Consider the following 23,228-nt stretch of genomic DNA (forward strand, 5'->3'; position numbering starts at 1 on the left):
TGAAAAATTTAGGGGCAAAAAGTGTTGATGTAAGTGCACCCGAAACTTCATTCGACAGTGCGCGACAGTACTGACGAAGGCGCGCGCGCTCTCGCGCGCACGCGCATTATTGACTATTTTATTGCTCATACAAGATAAATCAGACGCTGATTACGGTTTCTTCCTATAAGCCATAAGGGGTGAAATATCAGGACCTGCCGGTTGCAACCGATGCGAGCGGAGCGAAGAGCGAGCGCGCGTTTCCCTTGCGCGTGAACGGCTGTAGCGGAGGAGCAGCAGTGGGGCGGTGGCGACCCCACCGAGGCGCGGCGGGCGGTGGAAACAGGCCCCATTGGAGAGGCCGTAAGAGAAGAGAGAAACGCGCTCTCCCTCGAGACCGGCCGTGCCCGGACTCGTCACGGAGCGGTGGCGATGAGAACTAGGCGCAATACGGCTCTTCCGGGCGACACGACGGGCCGCACCCAAGTGCGCCTCCATAGAGCGGCAGTGACATAGCATTCATTGATTACAAAAAAAGCACTCGATTCTTGTAGAAACATCGGCAGTCATGCAGGCATTGCGAAATCAGGGGGTAGACGAGCCGTATGTGAAAGTACTGAAAGATATATGTAGTGGCTGCACAGCAAAAATTGTTCTGCATAAGGAAAGTAACAAACAAATACAGGATTCCGTTATCTTGTAACAAAGTGCATGTGGGTCAAACGGACAAGTGTATTACGACAAGTGGTTACGAGAGCACGAGAGATCATTGGAGATTGGTAGAGGCTCTAATCTGATTGCGCATTGTAAGGAGTGTGATGGCTGCCATCCTTTTCTAACACAGACAGGTATTTTGGATGCCCATCCGGCACAGATTAACCGGGAAATCATTGAGGCCAGGCATATCATGCGATTAAGTGAAAAATGTGTTCGTGAACCATCAATCGCTTTAACATATATTGAGGTTGGGTTTCTTGAACGTGGTATGTGTGCTGGGTCATCATGACTTGGTTTTTTGTTTAATGTGTGGTTTAGTGCGGCTTGGCTTGAATATTAATACTGTGTGGTTTTTTCAATAAAATTCAGTTGCGAGTCAGCGCCCGTCCTGTTTGCTTCTTGATCTTCGTCCTAGTCTGTAGCGCTGTTTTTTCATCATGTCAGAGAAATAACTGGGGTTAATGAGATTGTAGCGGAAATCAAGAAAAAATGGGCATGGACAAGGCATGTAGTGTTAAGAGAGGTCAACCGATGGTAACTTAGGGTAACAAATTGGATTCCAAGGGAAGGAGTGACTATGCCACATGTACCTCCCAGTGCCCATGTCGCCGCATTGGCACCACCCGCCGTGGCACTTTCGTACTACTCCACCTGGCGCCCAGCCCACCCTTTGTTATTACTGCGGCTACCAGGGCCATATTTCCCGTTTCTCATTCAAAACAGACTATTCTCCCCGTTTATCCAGCTCTAACCACCTTTCATTCACTGATTATCCGCGACAAGTTCCGCTGCGCCTCATAGCTACCAGACGCCGTTCCCCTTCGTCTTTTCGCCGCTCAACCTCGGCTCTCCGCTAAGCTCCTCCGATCCCCCCCCCCCCCCCCCTCAACTTGAAAAACTCACCAGTGTAGTCTTAGGAGGGAAAACTGCATTCTTCGGACATCACCAAATTCAACAGGAACGTCCATCAAATGATTTTAGTTTGGGTTGACGGTTTACTGGTTGATGCTTTAATCGACACGAGCGCCGCTGTTCCTGTGTTGCACGCTGACTTGTGTTCCCGCTTGCGCTAAGTGAAAACGCTTTACGATGGGCCTGAACTCCGTGGAGCTAATGGGGCCATCATTTGGGCTTCTGCTGAGTGTACTGTGTGAGTTTTTGTTTGCAGTGTCCATGTATAATATCCCTTGATGTCGCCTCGTACTCACCCTATTATTTTTGGCTGGGATTTCCTGTCAGCCAGCATTTCGTGCCGTGACGGCGTCATCCACATGAACGAGAGCGATCCGTACGGCTTCTGATGCTCCCGCGCTCTGTCATCGCCTTGTTGCCGCTGCTGACTCAATTTCGCCCTCTGGATGCGAACAACTTGTCGCGCTTACTTCTACTGACATTGATAACGGGGATGTGCTAATCGCATCTTATGATCACCACTAACCCGTAGAATCGCCTTACTGCCAAGTCTTGTTCTGTTTGAGCACGGCACAGCGCTTGTTGCTGCTTTGAACACTTCCCCTGAGCCGATTGTGCTGACCAAAGTGATCTGTTTTCCTTGTGTCGAAGACAATCATCCGGTATCCCTCACCACCCTTACTGCCCCCTATTCCTCACCAGCACCTTCTTCCAATGCCTCCCTCTCTGTTCTCTTCAGCACCATCAATCCGCACCACCAAGCATTGCAGAAATTACTCCGTAAACACCTCCTTTGACGTTACTTCTGCGACCTTGGGCCCTACTTCTGCTGCACAGCACCGAATCATGAACGAAGGTACTTGTATTGTTAGCCGCCACCCTTACCGTGTTTCTTGATCAGAACGTAAAATCACCGAAGATGATGTGAATGATATGCTCCAACGAGACATTCGGCCCTCAGCCAGCCCTTGTTGGTCTTGGTGAAAAAAAGACAGCGCAGTACGTTTTTGTGTTGATTACCGCGCCCTTAATATCACTCGCAAAGACGTTTATACCATGCCAGAGGTTGACGACTCCCTCGACTGTCTTCAAGGAGGCGAATGTTTCTCCTCCTTGGATCTACGTTCCGGTTATTAGCAGGTTCCGATGCACGAAGCCGGCAAAGAAAAAACCACGTTCGCTTTTCCCAACGTGATTTATGAATTCAATGCCATGCCTTTTGGACTTTTTAATGCAATCGCTACGTTTGAATGCATGATTGACACTGTTCTTAGAGGGATGAAATGGAAAACTTGCTTATGCTACCTGGACGACAGAGTTATCTTCTCTGCGACTTTTTCTGATCATTTATACCGCCTTCATCAATTACAAACGTGTCTGGCATCCGCCGGTCTCCAGCTGAGCACAAAAAAGCGCAATTTTTCTAAGAATGAATCAAGATCCTGGGCCACCTCCTCAGCCGCTATGGCATTCGACCCGACCCTGACAAGCTTGCCACAGTTTTGAACTTTCCTCGCTCTCAGTAGACTAATCTCCAACCCTGCTCATTTCAAGACTGCCATCGAAGAAGCCTCATCATTTTTGTAATCACCTTACAAAACCCATTGTTAACAGGCCGTTCAAGTGCCCAATGTCACATCTGGAGGCCCTTGAGGTTCTAATAAAATAAATAAGGATCTTTCGTCGTTTCATCTGCAATTTCGCAGCACAACTACACCAGCTCTCTCACCGACCGTACTGCTTTCATTTGGTCCGAAGAATGCGACAAAGCTTTTCCAACTCTCAAGAATGTCGTCGCTCACTTCGACGACACTGCTGCCTCCATTCTCCCCACCAGTGCCAGCGGCCTTGGTATTGGCGCCATACGTTTGCAGCGTACAGTGTTTCTCGGGAGAAGGTAATTGCATTTGCCAGTCTCCCTCTGACACCTTCGGAACACAACTACGGCATCACTGAGCCGGAGTGCATAAGCGTCGTTTGAGCAGTTCACAAATTCCTCCCGTACATCAAACGGCCTCCATTTCACGGTCGTTACCGATCACCAAGCTCTCTGTTGGCTATCTAGTCTCAAACATTTTACTGGACGCCTGGGTCGTTGGATTCTGCGTCTAGAGTAACACATCTTCGATGTCATCTAGAAACTGGGTCGTAAAATTCAAGACGCCGATGCTCTTGCCCATTGCCTTCTTCCAGAATCACCCGGTAGTGCTTCTCCGCGCTTTCCTACGAGCACCCTCGACGCCCCAATATCGCCAGGGGCTCCAGACATCACCACTGCATCTTCTGCCGCTGCTCCGGATCGCCATGCCATTGTGCCACACCAGCGAGCAGATCTATACTGCCGTTCTCTAATCGACTGTCTTACCGGCAGAGGTGGGCAACCTCATGAGGTTTCGACCTCATGAGGTCAACCTCAACCTCAAAATGACCTCAACCTCACGGAGTGAGGTGGGGTAGAGGTGAGGTTGGCAATACCTGAAATATTTTTGAGTGAGGTCATCAAATGAGACCTCAACCTCATGCGTGAGTTTGAGGTTGAGTGAGGTCGGCTTGTGAGGACGAAATTATTGTTTCCCACAGCGATAAAATAGCCGGCAAAACACCTTTCATAATGCCTGTCGTGTACACTCTTTTGGCTACCAATGCGCCCGTAACTAACAGTTTGCGTCTGTGCGTTTGCGTTCGACACAAAAAAGGGAGGGGGGGGGGGGGGCGTAAAGTGCTGCGCGGCAAGCGAGTGGGCTCGGACAACGGCTGCAGACTGGAAAGAAGGTGAAACAAGATCCCGCCACCATTCCGAGCGAGTTTGGGAAGTAAAGAAAGTCTGCGCAAACTCGAAGGGTTTCCAGACTTACGTGGGTGTGTCGGCTTCTCGGGAAAAAAAAAGCTAGAATAGTAGAAAAGAGGGAAGCGCAAGATCCAGCAACCAAGGAATTGCTTGTTAAGGATGGCACGAGAGAGGAGGTTTCAGAGAGGCATATGGAAAGAACAAGGATTCAGAAGAGACGAGAGATAAATGGCTTGACGAGAAGTCACCACACGAAGACTGTATTTTAGTAAATAAAATCTGCTTTTGCTTTGTATATGGTACGAGTTAAAACGAAAGAAAGCAATAGGACGGTAGATCGTTGTTGTATCAGTGCAATCCACTCTTTTATTATTATTATTATTATTATTATTATTATTATTATTATTATTATTATTATTATTATTATTATTATTATTATTATTATTATTATTATTATTAGTCACTAGACATTAAATTAACCCTTATATAAAAAGATAAATTTAATGTGCCCTTCTCGAAGAATAATTGAAGAACAGACATGTGACTGACGACTGCTTCCAGTCATTCCTTTCTCATACCCTACATGAGCTTGCGCCTTTTTCATTTACATGTTTGTTTATCGAGAGCCTCCCTTCCGTTTTACAGCTTGCAGCTAGTGGCGGTCGCGCCTTTTGTTCGTAAGCTGGCTTCTTCTCTTTCGGCTCCGCAGCCGGTGTCCGATCTCAACTAGCGGGCAAAGCGCGGACCCGGGAACCCCTCGGCATTTCTTGGAAAGTAAGCCACTGCACATACGCGCGCCTCTGGGAGTTTGTGAGTTTTAGGTATTTTTAAGTGCGTTTCTGTCAACGGGGCCGAGAGTTACAAGGACAGTGGCAGTGTGGGCGAGAGAGCGAGATGTGTGCGCTGTGCTCGAGCGTGTGAATGCGCGAGTGAAGATCTGCGTCTCCTCTTCTCTTTAGTTTTTCAGTACACTTGCGCCACCCCTATTTTCCTCACTTCTTATTTTCGTTTTGTGTGGTCACTTGCCAGTGCCCCCTCTCGCGTTTGTGCACCCGCGTTTACTCACAACCGGCCGCTTTTCTGCGGTACGGCCAATCGTCACCCTTCCCCCCCCCCTCAGCATAAGAAAAATAAAAAGACAAAAAAATCAGAAGAGACAATTCTCAGATCTTCCCTCTCGCAACATTCTTTTCTTTTCTTTTTTTTTTGCTTCTTTAGCTGTTGGTTTTGCGCTTTACCTGCGACTGGCGTATTCCTGTTGGTCTAAAGAAATATGAAGACAGGCCCTTCTCGCTTCTCGGAACACCGCGGCGGCTGCGCGGACTTCTGTCGCTTGTCGACCATGCAGCCATCTCATCGTTTCGCAGGAGGGACACGCTAGCCAGTGTTCAAACTCTGCTCTTCCTCCGTGTAGACGCGTTGCCACCCTGCTCACCACCCGCTAGTCTTCCTCTCTTGACGGATATTGTGCAGTCGAAGAAAAACGAAACAACTCCCGTAGCATGGGTTAAGTGTTCGCGCTTCATTCTCCCAGTGGGCGTGGTTCTCTCGTCGCGACTAGAAGCAGGTGTCTCAGCCACACGTTCTCATCGACACCAATCGTTCCTGGAACGTCTGCTTGGAAGTCGCCGCCAAACGGCGTCGGTGAGCCGCCCGAAATCGTCAAAAAAAAAAAAGGCAGCATCTAAACAGCATGCTGTGTTCTTCGCCATTTACCGTGGCCGTCTTTTTCAAGCCAAGACACGCAGCCATGCCGTGGTGGGCGACTTGCTGTAATTTATGACGGAAGTTTCCGCCCTTTCCAGCTGAGGTCTGCCCTTCTTCTTGAGGTCTACCGCATTATTGTGTTCGACGTTGAGGGTGCATGACATGGTTGCGGTTATGGCAGGTGTGGTTATGGCAGATATAGCGAAAAAATCTAAATATACCGACGATGATCTGCGCGCGCACAGTTGTCGAATTGACAAAGACATCGAAGGCCATTTCCGTTACAATAGCCACGCAATAGAAACGAAAAGCATTGTAAACTTGGAATGCATTCACTGCGACAAGAAACTTTGTGGACAAGGAAACCAGCTTTTGAGCTTCTCTCGGCATCTCAAGGTAATCTGCGAATTATCCCTAATCCAACGTATTATTTCTTTAACTTACATCAATGATAAAAGGAATGTTTCGTGGCTGCAAATTCACCGTTAGTTATTATAAGTAGAAGGGAGGGTAATCTTTCCAATAATTTGTCACGGCGTTTGTTCTATACAGCACAACCCACTCGTCAGGATTATCGAAAGTAGCGCAATGTCAAAAGTCAAGCACGCTTTACCTTTTCGTAACTAAGCGTCTCTGCATATGGCAACATTTTGTTCTGTCCGCCTCTTGTGATAAGTCCCACGTCAGAAGTCCATTTGATAAAAGAATGTTATGGCACTACAACTTCCATATATACGTAAGTGGTCGATCTACTTTTTTTTTTGTAACAGAGACGTAACACTGAAGAAACAATAGATTGCTTGTGATTTTGTCAAACGATTCGATTTCAAATCGCAGGACAAGGTCTTCACCAAGAAATTATGACTTGCTTTTCATGAGAAAACACTATATGACGGTCACAGATATGTGCGACGTTTCAGTGCAGACCTTCGAGAGTTCGCATCCAGCAGCACCAAGGACACACAAGCATTACAGCGGGTATTAGGTCAAAAGTCACCATATCAAAACAAATGAAAATAAAATTTGAAGAGTTAAAACTGACCAATTATACTGCCGTTATTAGGTCAGCCTGCTAGGAATCAGTAGCCCCTCTGGCAAATGTTCATTTCAAATTTTTTTATTTTACAAGTAAGCCTCATCATATTCAATGTTGTTTAAAATTCATGTCGTCATTCTGGCGTGTCACCGCACAGGACTTGTGCCATGACGTTTTATAGTTAGTGTTCTCAAGTGAAAAACCTTTTATTTTTTTTATTTTTTTTTTTGAGGTCGAGCGACCGACCTCAAACTCACAGTTTGAGTTTGAGGTGAGGTTGAGTGAGGTCGGTGGTGGCATCAGAAAAATTGAGGTGAGGTCACCTGGTCAGACCTCAACCTCAAAGCGTGAGGTTGAGGTTGAGTGAGGTCAGGAAATTTTTATTGAGGTTGAGGTGAGGTTGCACTTTTTGAGGTCAAATGCCCACCTCTGCTTACCGGTGCTTCTCACCCTCTTACCGATAGGATGCGTAGGGAGCTTCAACACTTCAGACTTGACAGCGGAGTGCTGTACCCGTTACATTCATTGCTCTGCAGGCGCCCGTTGGGTTCCAGTGGTCTCAAGAGCGCTTTGCACCTGTATCTTGGCGGTCATCCACGATGATGCTACGGCCGGTCACTTAGGCTTTAACAAAACTTACCACCGCGTGAAAAGCCGTTTCTTCTGGCCTCTCCTCAAGCGTGCAAAAATACGTCGCCTCTTGTCTACCAATGCCAACGCCGCAAACGGCCGACTTCCTTTCCCGCTGGCCTACTACAACCTCTCCCTTGCCCTTCCACTCCTTTCGCCGTTGTCGGCATCGACTTATACGGGCCGCTTCCATTGTCTGCACGAGGTAATCGCTCGATCGTCACCGCCGTCGACCACCTAACACGCTACGCTGTGACCGCTGCCCTGCATGTTGGCTCAGCGCCTGAGGTCGCGACCTTCTTTTTGCAAGCCCTCCTACTGCACCATGGGGCCCTTCAAGAGCTTCTCAGTGACCGCGGTCGGACGTTTCTGTCTACGGCTGCAGCCGAAGTCCTTGAGGTCTCTGCCAGACTTCACAACGTGACGTCCAGCCATCACCCGTAAACCAAGGGGTTGACTGAGCGGTTTCACCGCACGCTTCCTGATATGCTGTCGACCAGGACCACCGAAATTGGGACCTAATTGTTCCTTTTTTTTTGTTACGTTTGCCTACAACGCTGCTGTACAGCGGCTGACAGGTTATAACCCGTTTTTCCTCGTTTACGGCCCTTCTCCCGCTACCCTTATTGATGTGTCTTTTGTTTTCTACACCTGGCGACTCCTCCTTGTCTCTTCCTGACCTGTTCATTTCGCGAGTGCACAAATGTCGCCGGCTTGCTCGCGTTGACACTGAAGCCAACCAGGAAGACAGCAAGCAAGTGCCGCTACGATGCGACTGACCGGCCATATTTCGTTACTTGCCGGCGACGAGGTGTTACTTTGGACGCCATTACTCACTCCTGGCCTCTGTTACAAGTTCCAGCGCCGTTTCATCGGTCTGCAATCAATTATTGGACAAATCTCCCCTGTCAACTATCGCGTCAACCCTGTTTATCATCCTCCGGGAAGCTGTTACTTTGGAACTGAAGTAGCACACGTTTCGCGCGGATAATAAAGTCTTTTATTTGGCGCAATATTGCGGACTAATGCGGCCAGGTTGGCCGCTTGGCATGTTTACGCAGGTAAAGAAAATATTAATTGGGGGAATATTTGGACTTATATAAGCTGAAAAGCATGCAAATTAAAAAAAAAACAGCTGCTAATTCATATCTGGCTAAGATGAAATGAAATATTCCAAGTTAGCGCATAGCTAATTCGAGCTGAATTAAGGCCGTATTAAGCTTTATTCACACATTTCCACCACTAAAGATATTTTCACCTTGGAGAAGACGGTTGTAAACTATTTCTTTTTTTGCACTCTCCCGGCGTACCCCAAACGTTTGTAAGCTGTTAATTTTGATCACAGTAGCATGCTTGAGATAAAACCTGGTTTTGCAGCAGTCTGCCTTGCGTGCCATTGTTTCTGAAATCGGAATACATTTTCAATCGAATGGGGACGAACTACGGCAGGTACAAGAAACGTATTTGTGATGGTAGACGTAGAGCGAGGCAGAAAGCCTCAACAATTTTTTTAGAGAGTTTTAATAACATATAGCGATACCCTAGCAATTGTTCCGAGTGTCAGGTTTATAGCACGTAGGATGAGCCTTCGAAACGAGAACAAAATGACGTTTAGGGAGGAAATTTAGATCGCGTATGCTGCACTCGGGTAACCGCGCTGTATCCAGTCCGAGGTAGCATTTGCCGCAATCAAATGTCAAACAGGGTTCATGGAAAAATATTTCAAGGCGGAAGGCTTTAATGCCTACAGAAGATTGTCAGCAGAGGTGTCACGCTTTCGAGAGTTAAAAATAAATTAATAAACCTTGTCTCTACCGGGATTCATTTTCCCCTTGTCTACCGTGAGGATACTGCGCGTTTCCTTTCCTGTAAACGAATTATAGAACGCCGGTGAACGCCTTCCATATAATGCTGGTTGTGTTCGACAAGGGGCGCGTGATGTACCGTCACGACTGGTCATGACGTCGCATAGGGCTTATTCATGTGACGTCATTACAGCTATACTGGCAACCAAGGCACGCACAACGCAACATCGGAAAGGGGGAAAGAAAGAGAAGGCCTACGGTGAATCATGACAGGGCGTCGGTGAAATCCGAGCTCTAGTTGGACGGCGTTGCAAACGGCGTCTCAAGTGTCCGACAAATGAGCGACGCGCAGCAGGGAGGAGACCAGTAGACCGGCGCTGACGCGTCGGAAACATTTTTTATGTGCTTTTAGTTTTGAACCGCCCAACGTTATGGCGTCTCCACATTACAGGGTTGCCACAACTGCCGCCTGCTAAACCTGATATTGAATAGGGTCTATGCGAAGCTGATTCCGCCGGGCGTCCGGTCCAGGCATCCGTGCCTTTCATTTGCCGCTTTTTCCACCGCCGCCCCACACAGCAAACGAAGCAGAGGAAGCGTTAGTAGAGCCGGCATCAGTGGCGTCTCAAATTGATTTACAGGATAGAAAAGGCGCCGTCACAATTCTCCGCAGACAAATGTACCACGCCGTAAATGAAGGGAGGAAGGTGGGAGTGAAAGAAGAGAGGGAGCTATAGGTGCCGTATTGAAGAGCTATGACCCACCACGCTATAATGGCTTTCGCCTCATTGCACTTTAGTGGTTCAAAGTGCCGTTTCGGAATCGACAACGAAACGATTTATGTTTAAAATCGGCTGTCTTTACCAACCGAGAATTCAGCAGCATCCTCGCAGCAAACGGATTGCAGCCGTTTCCCACGCGCGGCCGGCGAGCGTATTTTGCAACACGTGCGCTCCTCGGCGCCGGAGTTAGGTTCGCCCAACTATCCAAATAAATGACAGCAACCTCATGAGGTTTCGACCTCAACCTCAAAATGACCTCAACCTCACGGAGTGAGGTGAGGTTGAGGTGAGGTCGGTGACAGCTCGAAATTGTTTGAGTGAGGTCACGAAATTGGACCTCAACCTCACGCGTGAGTTTGAGGTTGAGTGAGGTCGTCATTGCGTGAGGTCGAAATTGTGAGGTCCAGGCTTTTTGCTGTTGCCGCGGCTTTCTTCGAAGAGCGCCCCTTTTGACGCGGAGCTCGAGCGTACTGCCGCGGTGTGCCCGCCGACTCTCGGTGTTTGGTTACCTCCCAATCGGACGACCGGATGCCGCAGCCCCTGCCCAGCTTTCGGCATTCCACAGTAATGTCGGCAGCCCGAGGACGCTTCCCTCCGGTCTACTTGGAAAACGTCTATGCCCGGGTCACCAACGTGCCCTGAGAAGGGCGCGGGATGAGGCGCCCAGGAAGGAGACTGTACACATTGCTAGCGGGAGACAAACTGGCCCTCCTCGCTGTACGCGGGGAGAGCGTTGATTCACTCTTTCCCTTCCCGCTTCTTCCCCCACGCAGACCGGTTCGGCTGCCGTAGAGAAAACGCTCTGGCGGGGACACATGGGAGGGATCGTCACAGAGATATTTTTTTTTTTACTTCACGAACTCCTCATGCCCCCCGCCAGCCACCCCCGTTTCCTCTGACTTGTTTGTGCCGATGCTTGCCGCAGGCTCGAACATCCAGGAGCGCGCAAAGCACATAACTCACGTTGACCTGCGGTGCTTTTGTCGGATGCCGCAAAGAAACCAGCAAACTAAAAAGCGAAGCAAATTGTCTTTGCGCAGACGGCGCGGAGCATAACTGTGTCTTGTGCATGCCCGTTTCCAGGCGCTAACGTCACGGCTGCTGTCTTACATTCGATAGGGGACCGCAGCTTCGCAGGGGGGCGCTGCAAGCGCCAGTGAAAAGCGCCCTCTTCGGCGGCGTCCCGATAATTGACCGGGCAGGCCGGTTCTCCCTCCCATTGAACAGCTGCGCGAGTGGCTCTTGAAAGGGGTCAGTTCTGCACGTGCTAGGCTGTTGCAGATCTGTTTATGCAGTCGCGTGCTTGCTCATGGGTGCGTGCGCGCTTACGCATGCGAATTCTTCAGAGAATTAGGAAAATCTTTCAGCGCGAACGCGAAAAAAAAAACTTGTGGATAATGTCCTTTCCGTGAGGCAAATTGACGAAAACGCCATTATGTTAACGGCGCTTTTAGTGCCGCAAGTAATTAAGTGGCAAAACAGTTTACAACGTAGAAAGTAAATCTATTTTTTGCATAGTCATCTTCACAATGCAAAATTTTATTCGATGGCTCAGTGTGGTGCACGGAACTTCGCTGACTTAATAGATTGAATTTTGATATTTTTTGTGCTAATAGTAATGAAAATTACCGTTATTTTAACGCATATTAAGAGTCCTGAAGGCGATATGCGAGGCTGAAGAGAAAGACGAGACCATTCACCGAATATGTCTACCAACTGCTCGCTTATGGTTAAAAGGAAAATGTCGTAAGCTTGATTAATAAGTGCCACAGAGAAAAGCGGTTGCTTATTTATTTCAAGCTATCACAGCGCACGCGTACCCTCAAGACAACCTATCTGCAGAGCCATCGATCATAAGCGAATGCTCACTGATGTGGATGACAAATGTTTTGACTTCAAAATTCTTTTTTCGAAACTGCATTCGGCCGCATGAACATTCGTAAGTAAATAACAATAATGGAGAAATGCTTAACTAATTCTACGATTCCGTGCAAAAGTGTGGTAAATGTTTCTGCAATAAATAATGCCATACTTTTTCAATTGGATAGAAGTCTGGTCTAGTTGGAGGCCGTTCATGGCAAAAAATTATGGGCGCGTCTCCTCTTTCTCTGTACTCGTAAACTGTGCGACAAAGAAGTTTCATCGCGAACATTTTTTTACCATTCATGGCTATGCTCTCCAAAGCAGCAGTTTACAAGCAGTGGCAAATGCACTTGCACGGCTAGCATTATGTGGCACTGGAAGTATGGTGCTGTTGTGTGATTTTAATAAAAAAAAACCAAGAGGGGCCATTCCTCACCCCTGGACACAATAACCTTTTTTTCCCGCTCTGAACGCCTTGGAATGCCGGCCAGACTCGCTGCGACCAGCAACATCTCTTTTGTGCACCTGCGAGTGAGACGGCGCGTGCATACAATGAAGGAGAGGGTGCCAACGGCGCGAGCAGCGCGCGTACCAGTCGGGACGTGGGTGGTTCAATGCGCTCCCCCGGCGACGTCCCCGACCAGTCGTTCAGAAATGACCGCCAGAGGAGGAGGCGGCGCTGTTGTAGTGGGAGCAAACTTCAGGTGCGCTTCCCTATAAAGGACCCCGCTGTACATTACACGGAAACTTAACAGAAAATGGTGCAGCGAAATTGTTAGGGGACGTGATACTGACAGATAAAAAAAAAACATGAACAAACCAGAAAACCCGGCACAATACCATCTGGGCATTTTATCGAAGTCCTCCCTTTCGAATTGTACGTCATCGTTCTATATTCCGGTCCTGTAAATTTAAATTTTTGTATTCTCCAGAACAACCTCTCTTTGGTCTTGTGCTGCTTGTTTCTTCTAACAGATTCACAGGTGATGAAGGTGCTAGTGTCGCGGTAAAACATGCAACAGGATGAAATGGACGGCACAGCTTATAAGACGCAACTGGTATACAGGAAAAAGCCTGCGTGTGTTAACCATTTGCCGAGATAGTAGAGACAAAAAAATATATGGGGCTTGTATGCAGTAAAGCGCAATGAAAAAAAAAATGATTTCGCTCCGCTAAGGCCCTTTATTTCTCCCTCAAATTCTAGCGAAATCAAGCAATGCAGGAGGAAGGAGGAGAGTAAGGGATTCTTAACTTCATAATATCAGGTTTCTCTTAAAATTTCTTATTCAGGCGCAGAAAAAAAAAAGAGAAAAGCGTTCTCCTACATGTTTTCATGAGCTAGAAAGTATTGATATGGTTTCCGGCTCGACATTTTGGTGTCTAGACGGACGAATTGGTGTGGCGAACTGAGCGTGTCTGTTTTGTGCTCCCGTCTGCTCGAGACGGACAAATCAATCGGATGAAAATTGTTGTGGCCAGATGCCGGAATAATTTTTTCAGATATTTGTTTTTTTTCTTTAAAATCAATTTAGATGTACGTGATATGAAGCCAATTACATGCTAGCACTGAGGAATGCAGTATTAAGTCGATGTCTCAAACCTTCTATACGCTCTGGGAAGCGCAGTTCTCTTCTGTTTTTAGTGTGCAATATTTGTTATTACTTTCGTCAGCATGGTATTTATTTATATATATTTTCTTGTATGTCAATTAAGTTCGTACACTGCCGAAAAGAGAACAGGCTTCTTCCCTCACATTAGGCTCTTTCTTTGGCATCTTTTCAGAGGCCCATAGCACAACCCTCCTTTCCACTTACCCGTGCGGTCATTTAGTTTTTTTCTTTTTCTTTTGCAAGTATTGGAAAGCGCGATCTAGTCTCTGAAAGCGGAGCTGGCACGCATACGCCACTGCCTTTTGGTGTGTATTGGTGACAGTTCGGCATTCACCGCATGAGCAAAACCAGATGCGTACAGAAGGACGGCGAAGGGAGGAGCGCGTGCACAGCGGGGGGCGCGGTCCCTCCGGGCGGCTTGCTCACCCCTTTCTGTTGTTCTTGTCTTTACTTAACGTTTATGTGCTGTAACTATACGACACTAACTCGAAAACGGTTTCTCTAGATTCACTTACGGTGCATGCGGCGAAGCAGCTTCGGAGACACCACCGTGCAATTTATTAGTTCAGTCTTCAAAGGAAAACAAGTGAATACCACCAAGAAGCTCTTCTCAGAATTGTTGGCGAAATGGCATCCAGTATTCGGTTCGGACGTACAAGTATTTATATCGTGTGTGTGTTTTTTTTTTTTAGGCGGGTGGGAGTTGGACATTTTGCTCCGGCGAAATTTGACGGGGAGCCGATGTTCGCGACAGCAAAGTGCTTCACGTTTAACCCTTTTTCCTAGCAGTTCCGACCCTTGTAATTTTTTAATGTAAGCGTGCTGTTCGAAGAAGCAATTTCGCCAATTCTTGCAATACGCCACGGGATCACACAAGTATAAACTAACGACTAGGAGTGGCCGGTTGGGACCTCATAAGATAAACAGCATTCCTCTTCGAACTTTTCTGAAGGTTTATTCGGCGTTGGCCGAGTTTTATGATTAATTGGTGTTTTGCTGTCTTTTCCTCTTTTGTTTGTTTTGTTGGGGATTTAATCTTCACAAGCCGTTTCATGAGTGGATATTATGGAAAATTTGTGCCCCGTTAAATGACATCCGTTAATATGGAGGACCCGAATTATGGACAGTTTTTGTAGGGATGAAGATTTTTCAACGTATTGATGTCTCGTTAATATAGAAACTCGCTCTCTGAACAATGGAGATGGGATGAATGCACACAGCCTATTCGGCCCATGTATTTTTGTCTCGTTAATATGGACATTGTTTGAAAAAAGCAGGGGAGTCCGAACGCAAGTTAAAGAAGGGTGCGCAGGCCGGGAACCTATGCGACAGCCGATACGGTCGGATGCCTGAACGAGTCCTGTGGAGTTGGAAAGAACCAAAGCGGGCGTGTCGTCGTTTTAGGAGGAAAGGGGGGGGGGGGGGGGGGGGGCAAGAGCGGAAAGGAAGGGAAGAGGAGGAGAAAAGTTGGGTGGTTGACAGGGATCGTACACAGCAAACCGAGGGTCAGCTAACTAAGAAAGACCCCAAAAGGAGGGAACCGGGAGATTTCTGGGTGCAGCGGCAGCGCCGCAACTAGAGGCCGCAGTCGGGAAAACAGCAACATGTGGTCGCAATAAATTCTGCTGAACGTGAACAGAAGAGAGGCCGATAAAAGCGTAAGAAAGAAACAATAAGAAGAAAGACAAGCGCCAAAATTGGGGGTGGGAACTGAAGTTTTTCTATCCCAGAACACAAAGTGTGTTCCATGAAGCCGTTAACGCTTTTCGGTCAGGGTAAAGACACACTCACGAAGTAGAGCGACCAAAAAAAACCCGACGACCACGCAACCAGGACCGGGCGTCCCGTCCTGGACGCCCTTCCTTCTCATGCTCCTGGTTTTCGTCACTGTTGCGCTGCCGAACTACCACATTTTGCACCACAGCGATCCGCATGTCGGCGTCGCCTTCAGTCAACGATGCGGCCTTGACATGGTCTGAGCTCTTCGTAGTCGGCTAGCCGTCGTTCTAAATTGTACTTCAGCTTGCAGTGTTTGTTTCATAGGAACACATACAAACGGCACAGGAAAGGGCTGTTTGATAGCCCTCTGTATAGTAGCCTGCCAACTTGACTCCCTCGCTTCCTTACAGAAACAGTACAAGGCAAGAAAGATAATCAGAAGAACGGAAAGTCAGGGAGGTTAACTAGGGAAAAAGAGTGCAAAGAAGCAGGAGCCTGTAACTCTCAACTTTAGTCTGACTTTGGCATGGCGGGAGTTAAACGCAAAAGAATGGAGCTGAACTTAGGCGCGAAGCGGGAAATCTGTGAATACAAGCGGCAAAAGCCATCTCAGTCAATCCAAGCCGTGAAAGATTGGACCCAAGTTCAACTAGGCCTCAGCCTCGTGAGGTCGACGGTATACCATCTATATATACTACCGGACTCCGATAAATGGCTCAAAGTCGGCATCACAGCGTAAGCCACAGTCCGACAGCGCCCAGCACAGTTCGAAAAAATGGAGTCAGCCTTGTTAATGTGGTTCGGGAATGTGCATGCGAATGGTGCTGTCGTGAGCGACGAAATGCTTCAAGAGAAGGCTCGCTGCCTCGGCAACATTATCGGTGCTTCCTCTCCTCCGTCTTGATAGGTTTTACCTGTGATGACTTACGGAATTTTTGTTCAGTAAAACAGGGAGATGTTTACTGAGAAATATTATTCTACGCTCTGTCTAGGCGTTACTGACTTCAGCTACTCAAGAGGATGGTTGACAAAGTTTAAGAACAGACATGACGTTTCGGATCGACGGATTTATGGAGAAGAGGGTAGCATCGACATCTCAGCTGTGTTTATATACCCAAAATAATTGAAACAGCAGCCATTAATTATAAATATTTTCTCAATTATATACTTTTCGTTTTTATTCATGACCCGTTATTATGGATGACTCGCTTTATGGACAGTTTTGGTCGGAAACCAAAGCGTCCATACTAACGAGGCACGACTGTATTCCTATTTTTTCTTAATTTAATGTATTCTGTCGCAAAACAATGTACAGTGTATTAAAAAAAAAGCTCGGCAATCATCAAGTTTTTTTTTTTCGAATTAAGAAAAAGAGCAAGGATGAAAGCTTGGGCGCGTTGGTGTCGGTTTTCTTGCCTCATAGCGCTAAACAGACAGGGACACAGCCAGACATACGGGACGGGCGATAAAACAAAAGCGCCCGTCCCGTGTGTCTCGCTGTATCTCTTTCTGTTTAGCGCTATGTGGCAAGAAAAGAAAAAGAGGATATCGTCATTGTTGTCGTCGTCACTACGGTCAACAGCATTTGTCTTTTCAGTTTATAGTAAGAACTGGCTTGGTTTTATTTCTAATACGAATCTTATTCACGTGGGTCAGATGGGATAAACTCTTTGTATTGCATTATGGGCCTATGCGTAGTAACGTGGTACCCATGTAGGCCTTAGATTGAAACGGACCACAAAAGGGTAGGCGAGGAGGGGGAGAGGATTGCCACTTTAGTGCAGAGTTGGACATGTAGTGTCCAGAGTTTCTCTGCTTTTATCCAGGATAATAATTGTAGTATAAAATTAGGAGTAAAATACAGCCTCATACGACAAAATTCTGGCTAGCCTATATATACCCCAGGATTACCGAGAAATGTATATTTGCTTTGAGTTACGGTTTAATTTAACGATTCTTTTTTTTTTTTTTTGAGGTCGAGCGCCCGACCTCAACCTCACATTTTTAGTTTGAGGGGAGGTTGAGTGAGGTCGCCAATGGTCACCTGAAAAGTGAGGTGAGGTCGCCTGGAGGACCTCAATTGATGAGGTTGAGGTTGAGTGAGGTCGCCAAATATTTTTGAGTTTGAGGTCGAGGTCTTTGAGGTCAGATGCCCACCTCTGCCTACAGCTAACTGAAGGTCGGCGATTCGATTCCGGCTTCATTATCAGTACTCAACGTGGTACAATACAGTGCGAACAGGTCAGTTTGGACGAGAGCTGCCACGCATCCCCGCGCCTTGTATTGCACGTCCCGATCAACTTACACCCATGCGGAAAAGCACATCGTTTTATTAACGCCACACGTCCCTCAAAATTCTATTTTAAGAGGAAGCTTCTGTTTGCCAGCGGTCCGTCTGGACAGGCCAGCAACCAGTGATCGGACCCCTTCTCCCGACCAACCAGGGGTCTTTTGGACAGACGAGGGTTGCCAAAAATCACGGATTTTTGAGACAGAAGCGGTCCACCAGCAGGCTTTGTTTTTCTCTGAATTTCCGGTGGGAGGTATTGCGAGCTGCATCCAACGGAAGAGGAGGGCCAATAAAAATATTTTCTCAGGCGCGTAACGCTCAAATAGATGGCGTCTTTGTCTTGTGTAATTTATCTAATGCAAGCAAAAGGTCTCATCAGCGCTTGTCTTGTCACCTTCATTTGACCTCCGCGCTATATGTTCACTACGACAGCTTACCGGCCTGCCCAAACGTCTATTACGAAAAAAGCTTGGTGCCAACATTTCACTCTGCCGTTTTTCGCCGACAACCTCTAATATGACAGTTTCTTCCTTAAGCCAGTATATTAAAAGCGGGCCAGTTATTCATTGCTAATTAAGTGAGTTTTGGGAACGAGAAGCGATTCTCAACGGCCCTCAGTCATTGGACAGGGCACTTTGTTCTTTTTTAAAGAGGTTGTATGAGACACTCGGTATGGTATTCTACCAGCATTTTGCAAACCTAACTGGCCAGTAATTCAGACTGCCGCGTTAGAGTTGGCTCAACTTAGTAAACGACGAAACAATCAAGGGGTGAACACGTCATTTCATGTCGCATGGCATCTTGAATGCTTGAACGAAGATCCGATGTTTAGTTGTTGATAAATCTTTCCATCAAAAATCGCACACGCGTCAGGAATTCGCACCGCTGTAGAACTTGAGTGTGGAGTACTGAGATCAATGATTCGCGGTGGACGTTTACGGGCGGGGGGAGCTGGGCTGGGGGCCGGGTTTCCTTGGACGGAAGCGCCGCTCATCTGTACAAAGCATTTTTCCTCGGAAGCTGTTTTGAAACAGGCATACGAGAGGAAATGTGCATTATATCAAACAAGGGCATAGAGTACGTTTTGAATCTGTTGTCTTCTTTGCCGCACTGCATTTTCTATCAAGACAAATCAACTCACCCGAAGATATTCTCTGACCAGAAATAGTCCCACTTGGCAACAGCGTGCATAGGCATTCAAGTGCAGCCTTCGCTGAATGGCAGTAATTGAGAACTTTTCATTTGTCAAAAGTGCCCAGGGGGTCTGAGCCACTTATAATGCATTTTGTCCTCTCCAATGGTTTTGCTAAATCAGCGCTACTGCACGAAGCAGATCTCTTGGGCTCTACAGTTTTGACAAAGACACCGGCCGCAGAAAAGAAAACGTTTGTATTGAGGTTCAGTGTACTTACTATGCGTAAGATGTCACGTGTCGGGGTCGCAAGCAAAAAGAGATAAACGACTTCTTTTCGTCGAATACAGTTTTTGACGAAGGGACGGTTTTACTCCTTGCCCCGCCGCGCTGGCGCAGAGGTTGGGGCGCTCTACTGCTAGCAAGACGCCCCATGTGGTTGAAATTTCCAGAGCCCTCACTACAGCCTGAGTCACTTAGGAACGTTAAGTGCCATAAATCAAACCAATTCCAGAAGAGCTGCTGAGGAGTGCAGGGATATATTAACGGCTTATAATCACTGTAATTAAAGTTTACAGTGATTGCAGTCATATTACACCCTGTGATATTCATCGGTGTTTTTGCGTGCAAATGTGGGGGCGGCTTCCAGGGCTCCACACATTTTGCCCCCATCATGGCGGCTAAGGAGAGCGTGATGAACCAATGACGTACCTGCGCGTCACGGCAGGTGTCTTCGGCCAACCTGTGCAGCTCATGAAGGCGGTTTGTGACGTCGTGCTCGAGAGCCAGGGCTCTCTGCAGCACGTCCAGCACGCTCATCCATGTCGCAGTGGTCGGCATCTGCGGCGCGGAAGACGTGAGGGACACGCGCGGCAGTGAGCGCCGAGGTGACTCACTTGCACGTTCACGGTGGACACGGTTCCCCCGCGCAGGTTCACGTAGTCAAGCAGCTTGTGCGCGTGCTCGCGCTCCTCGTTCGATTCGTGGCGGAAGAAATGCGCGAACCCAGCACGGGCCACCTTGTTGTTGCCAAGGTATGCGGCCATCTGTGTGTACACCAGGCTCGCGTGCAGCTCGAGGTTAATCTGTTCCTGAAGGGCCAGCCGACAGCGGTCGTGCAGGAAGTACTTGTTCTGGTTGGCCTGCTCGTCCAAGTTGTTACCTGCAAGAGGCAAGCTGCAGGCTCTGCGACCGACGGTGGAGGAGCCCTACCTGCGGCGGTGATTGCCAGCGCACACGCGACGATCAGCAACTGCAGCATGCTGAGTCTAATGGAGAACTGACGACGCCAAGGTGACCGCTCTCGAGGGCCTGCTGCTATCAGCCAAGAAACTCGCTATCTCTGTGCGAGAAGTGCCCGGAGTGATAAAAGCATCCATCGATCGTGCTTTTCAGCTGCCGTAGAAGATACCAAAAGGGGACAAAATCGGCATATACGAAGACGAACCACGCACAAGTCCGAACGCAACGAGTTCAAAGAAAAAATCGTGTGGGCGATTGTTACCCCTTTGCGGTCACTGCAGTGAATATTAGATCATGCCATTTCTTCCAATCACTTCTCTGATGCTTGTTCTGTCCTTTTTCTGCGGTAAATAAATGTTCTTTACTCACTAAACTGCTGACTAACTTTTCTCATCTCTTTTTTTGAGCCATTCGTAGTCATTTTCAGTACGAATGGCTCAACAGCAATTTCAGCGGCCACTTCCGGACTGTCACCTCTTGAAACTCTTAGGAGCATCGCGCTCTCTGCTCTGCCACCCGTGGCAGCTGGCTGACACTTTAATTAATTGCGCGAAAAACACCTAAATGCGCCGAACACTATAACCCGTTCGCGCATCATACCCAGAAATTACGGAAAAGCACACTTTTGAATAAGAAGTTGGGCACAGAAATCATTCGCATATCTTAAGGTAGGAACCATAAAAATCACTATAAGTGCAAATACCACCTCGGTACGCTTTAAGCTTTTTTTTATTGTGCAAAAAAACACCACGTCATTCTTATCTATGGAGACCTGCACAAACGCGCAAGAGTGCCAAAATTAAGGAACTTACCTTGCGCTCGGTAATTACCTGACATGACAAAGTTCGATGCCCGCATAGCCGGTACGAAGGGGTCTTGTAATAGCAACGTTTATCTATTCAATACGCCGCATGTAGCGGAAAGCAACACTACGAGTGAAGAATATCTAATTTACCTTACGCAGGGAATAAAACAGGCGCTTCAAGAGGCAAGCAATATTCCAATTACAAAAGTAGAAGACGTTATTGAAGCGCCGCCTAATATATTGATGGCTTGCTGGACGAGCAGACGCTGTTCTTCCTCACCCTCAGCACCACCCAAGTTCAGATAGATTGGGAGGGGCTCGGCAAGAAACTCGATTGCATTGCAGCCGGGCAGGAAAATAGGCAGTGGAAAAGGTTGGCATAAGCGGGAGGGCAGGTGGGGCATGAATGATGGCGGCAAAATTTATACAGATATAGCCGTGCAGAGGTTATGAGTGTATTAATCTGTATTTGCCGAAGGACGTGATCCTCTCATACGGAGAGATTAGGATGAGGGTCGGGGTAGAGCTTGTGGTCCATGCGGGCAGCATTGTAATATACTCTGATGGTGGCGCGAAGAGACAATCCCGACCTGCCATCCAAGGATCTGGGCCAGGAGATGTTTCGAGTTTCACGAGCGAGCTGGTTAGCCAGCTCATTGCCGTCGATCCCCAGGTGTCCAGGGATTCATCGGAGAAAAATATGGGGCAGGGCTGCAGCGAAACAAGTGCGAGCTCCGTGGATAGGTGAGGTTTTTAGATTGAATGGCACGGGTGGGAGAGAATGAAATGGCATGAATGATACCGGGGCAGATAGACGAGGATGAAAGAGGGCCTGCGAGGAGGCATTGGTGTAAGCGACTCCATGAGTATCGAAGGGCGGGCTATGGTGAGAGGCAGCAGCATGTCAACGGCCAGCATGCAGGACCGGCGACATATTGGCTGGAAGTATACGAAGGTTAGTAGCCTTCGGCGGGGAAGGAGTTAACAGAGGAACTGAATGAATGGGGGAAATATTAGCCTGGTTGAGGAGCCAGCGTCCATGAACTGTGCCGGAGTGGCGAGGTACCTGTTGGTCTTGGTGAAAGGAAAGGAGACTGCGAAGAGGATGAAAAAGGCCAGTGGCATAAAGCTTATCGGTGGAAGTGGTTATGGGAAGACGGAGAGCAGCTTTATAAATGCCTTGAAAAGCTGTTGCAAGTATGTCTAGCTGGCTCTGGGTGAATGAAATATATGGTATGAAGTAAAGGAATTTGTTAGGAGCCATCATGTGAGCAAGTCGACAGGCGTGAGCTTCCCTCAGGACCGTCTCACAACTCGGCGAAGTAAATGGGTGATAGACAGACAGGTAGAAAGAGCAGCATGGAGAGCCCGCACATTCTTTGCGGCATGCAGGGGCATGCCAAGAACGCGACATTGAGAAACTAGGGATTGGGGAGCCGGCCAAGGTAAGTGAGATCAGTGATTTGTGAGCTCGTTGTTAGGCAGTGTGAGTCAAAAGTAGTTCTGCCAGGCCAGGATATCCGCGCTAGCACTGCAGTATGATGTCGTCGGCGTAAAAAGTGCTGAAGATCGGGAATACACGATAACTTAACCGCGAGAGGAGCCTTGCCGATATTAAAAAGGGTGGGTGAAAACGGCACCATGCGGGTTCCGCGGGTGAGACGGTGGGGTGTAGAAGTAAAGTCCAATGATCGAAAACGGGCCTCAAGATTAGAACGAAAAGCTGGAACGTAGTTATACATTCGGGAGCCACAGTCGGTATTGGAAAGGCAGGCAAGAATGTGGTCATGGGAGACGCAATCGAATGCCTTGCGGACATCGACGGTGACCAAGGCATGAAGCTGAAAGCTACCCCAGGTAGAGAAAGTATACTGAAGTATAAGGAAACGCTTCTGTGCAGACACGTGGCGAAGAAAACTAATGAGGGTGTTAGGAAGCGAGTTCGAAGCCTCCAAATGCGAATTAAGCCTAGTGACTGCCATTCTTTCCATCGTCTTGCCGACACAGGAGGTCAGAAAAATGGGCGTAAGATTGGAAAGGGCTGAAGGCCTACCAGGTTTAGGAATTAGAGAAATAAGTGAGGAAGTCCAGAACGATGCCAGAGAACCTTCTTCCAAGGCGGTGTTATGGATGAACGCCTCAGCATATCCGTAAAGCGGAATGCCCAGAACGTTTTCGCTGTGAAACGTCAGCGACCAACGTCGTTCGCTT

General features: G+C 47.9%; 1 protein-coding gene across 1 annotated transcript in view; it reads right to left on the reverse strand.

Moving 5' to 3' along the window:
- LOC146207030 (soma ferritin-like) overlaps positions 1 to 20,303 on the reverse strand; it is a 63,288-nt gene extending 42,985 nt beyond the window's left edge. The window contains exons 1-3 of the mRNA XM_084592317.1: positions 20,183 to 20,303; positions 19,867 to 20,132; positions 19,682 to 19,810 (exon numbers count right to left, since the gene is read on the reverse strand). Coding sequence (XP_084448443.1) covers positions 19,682 to 19,810; positions 19,867 to 20,132; positions 20,183 to 20,231 — 444 coding nt within the window. The 5' untranslated portion in view covers positions 20,232 to 20,303. The remainder of the gene's footprint in view (positions 1 to 19,681; positions 19,811 to 19,866; positions 20,133 to 20,182) is intronic.
- Positions 20,304 to 23,228: the final 2,925 nt, after the last annotated feature.

Source organism: Amblyomma maculatum, chromosome 1, assembly GCF_055883805.1.
Source record: "Amblyomma maculatum isolate TAMU_Amacu chromosome 1, ASM5588380v1, whole genome shotgun sequence".
In the NCBI taxonomy this organism is placed as follows: Eukaryota; Metazoa; Arthropoda; class Arachnida; order Ixodida; family Ixodidae; genus Amblyomma; species Amblyomma maculatum.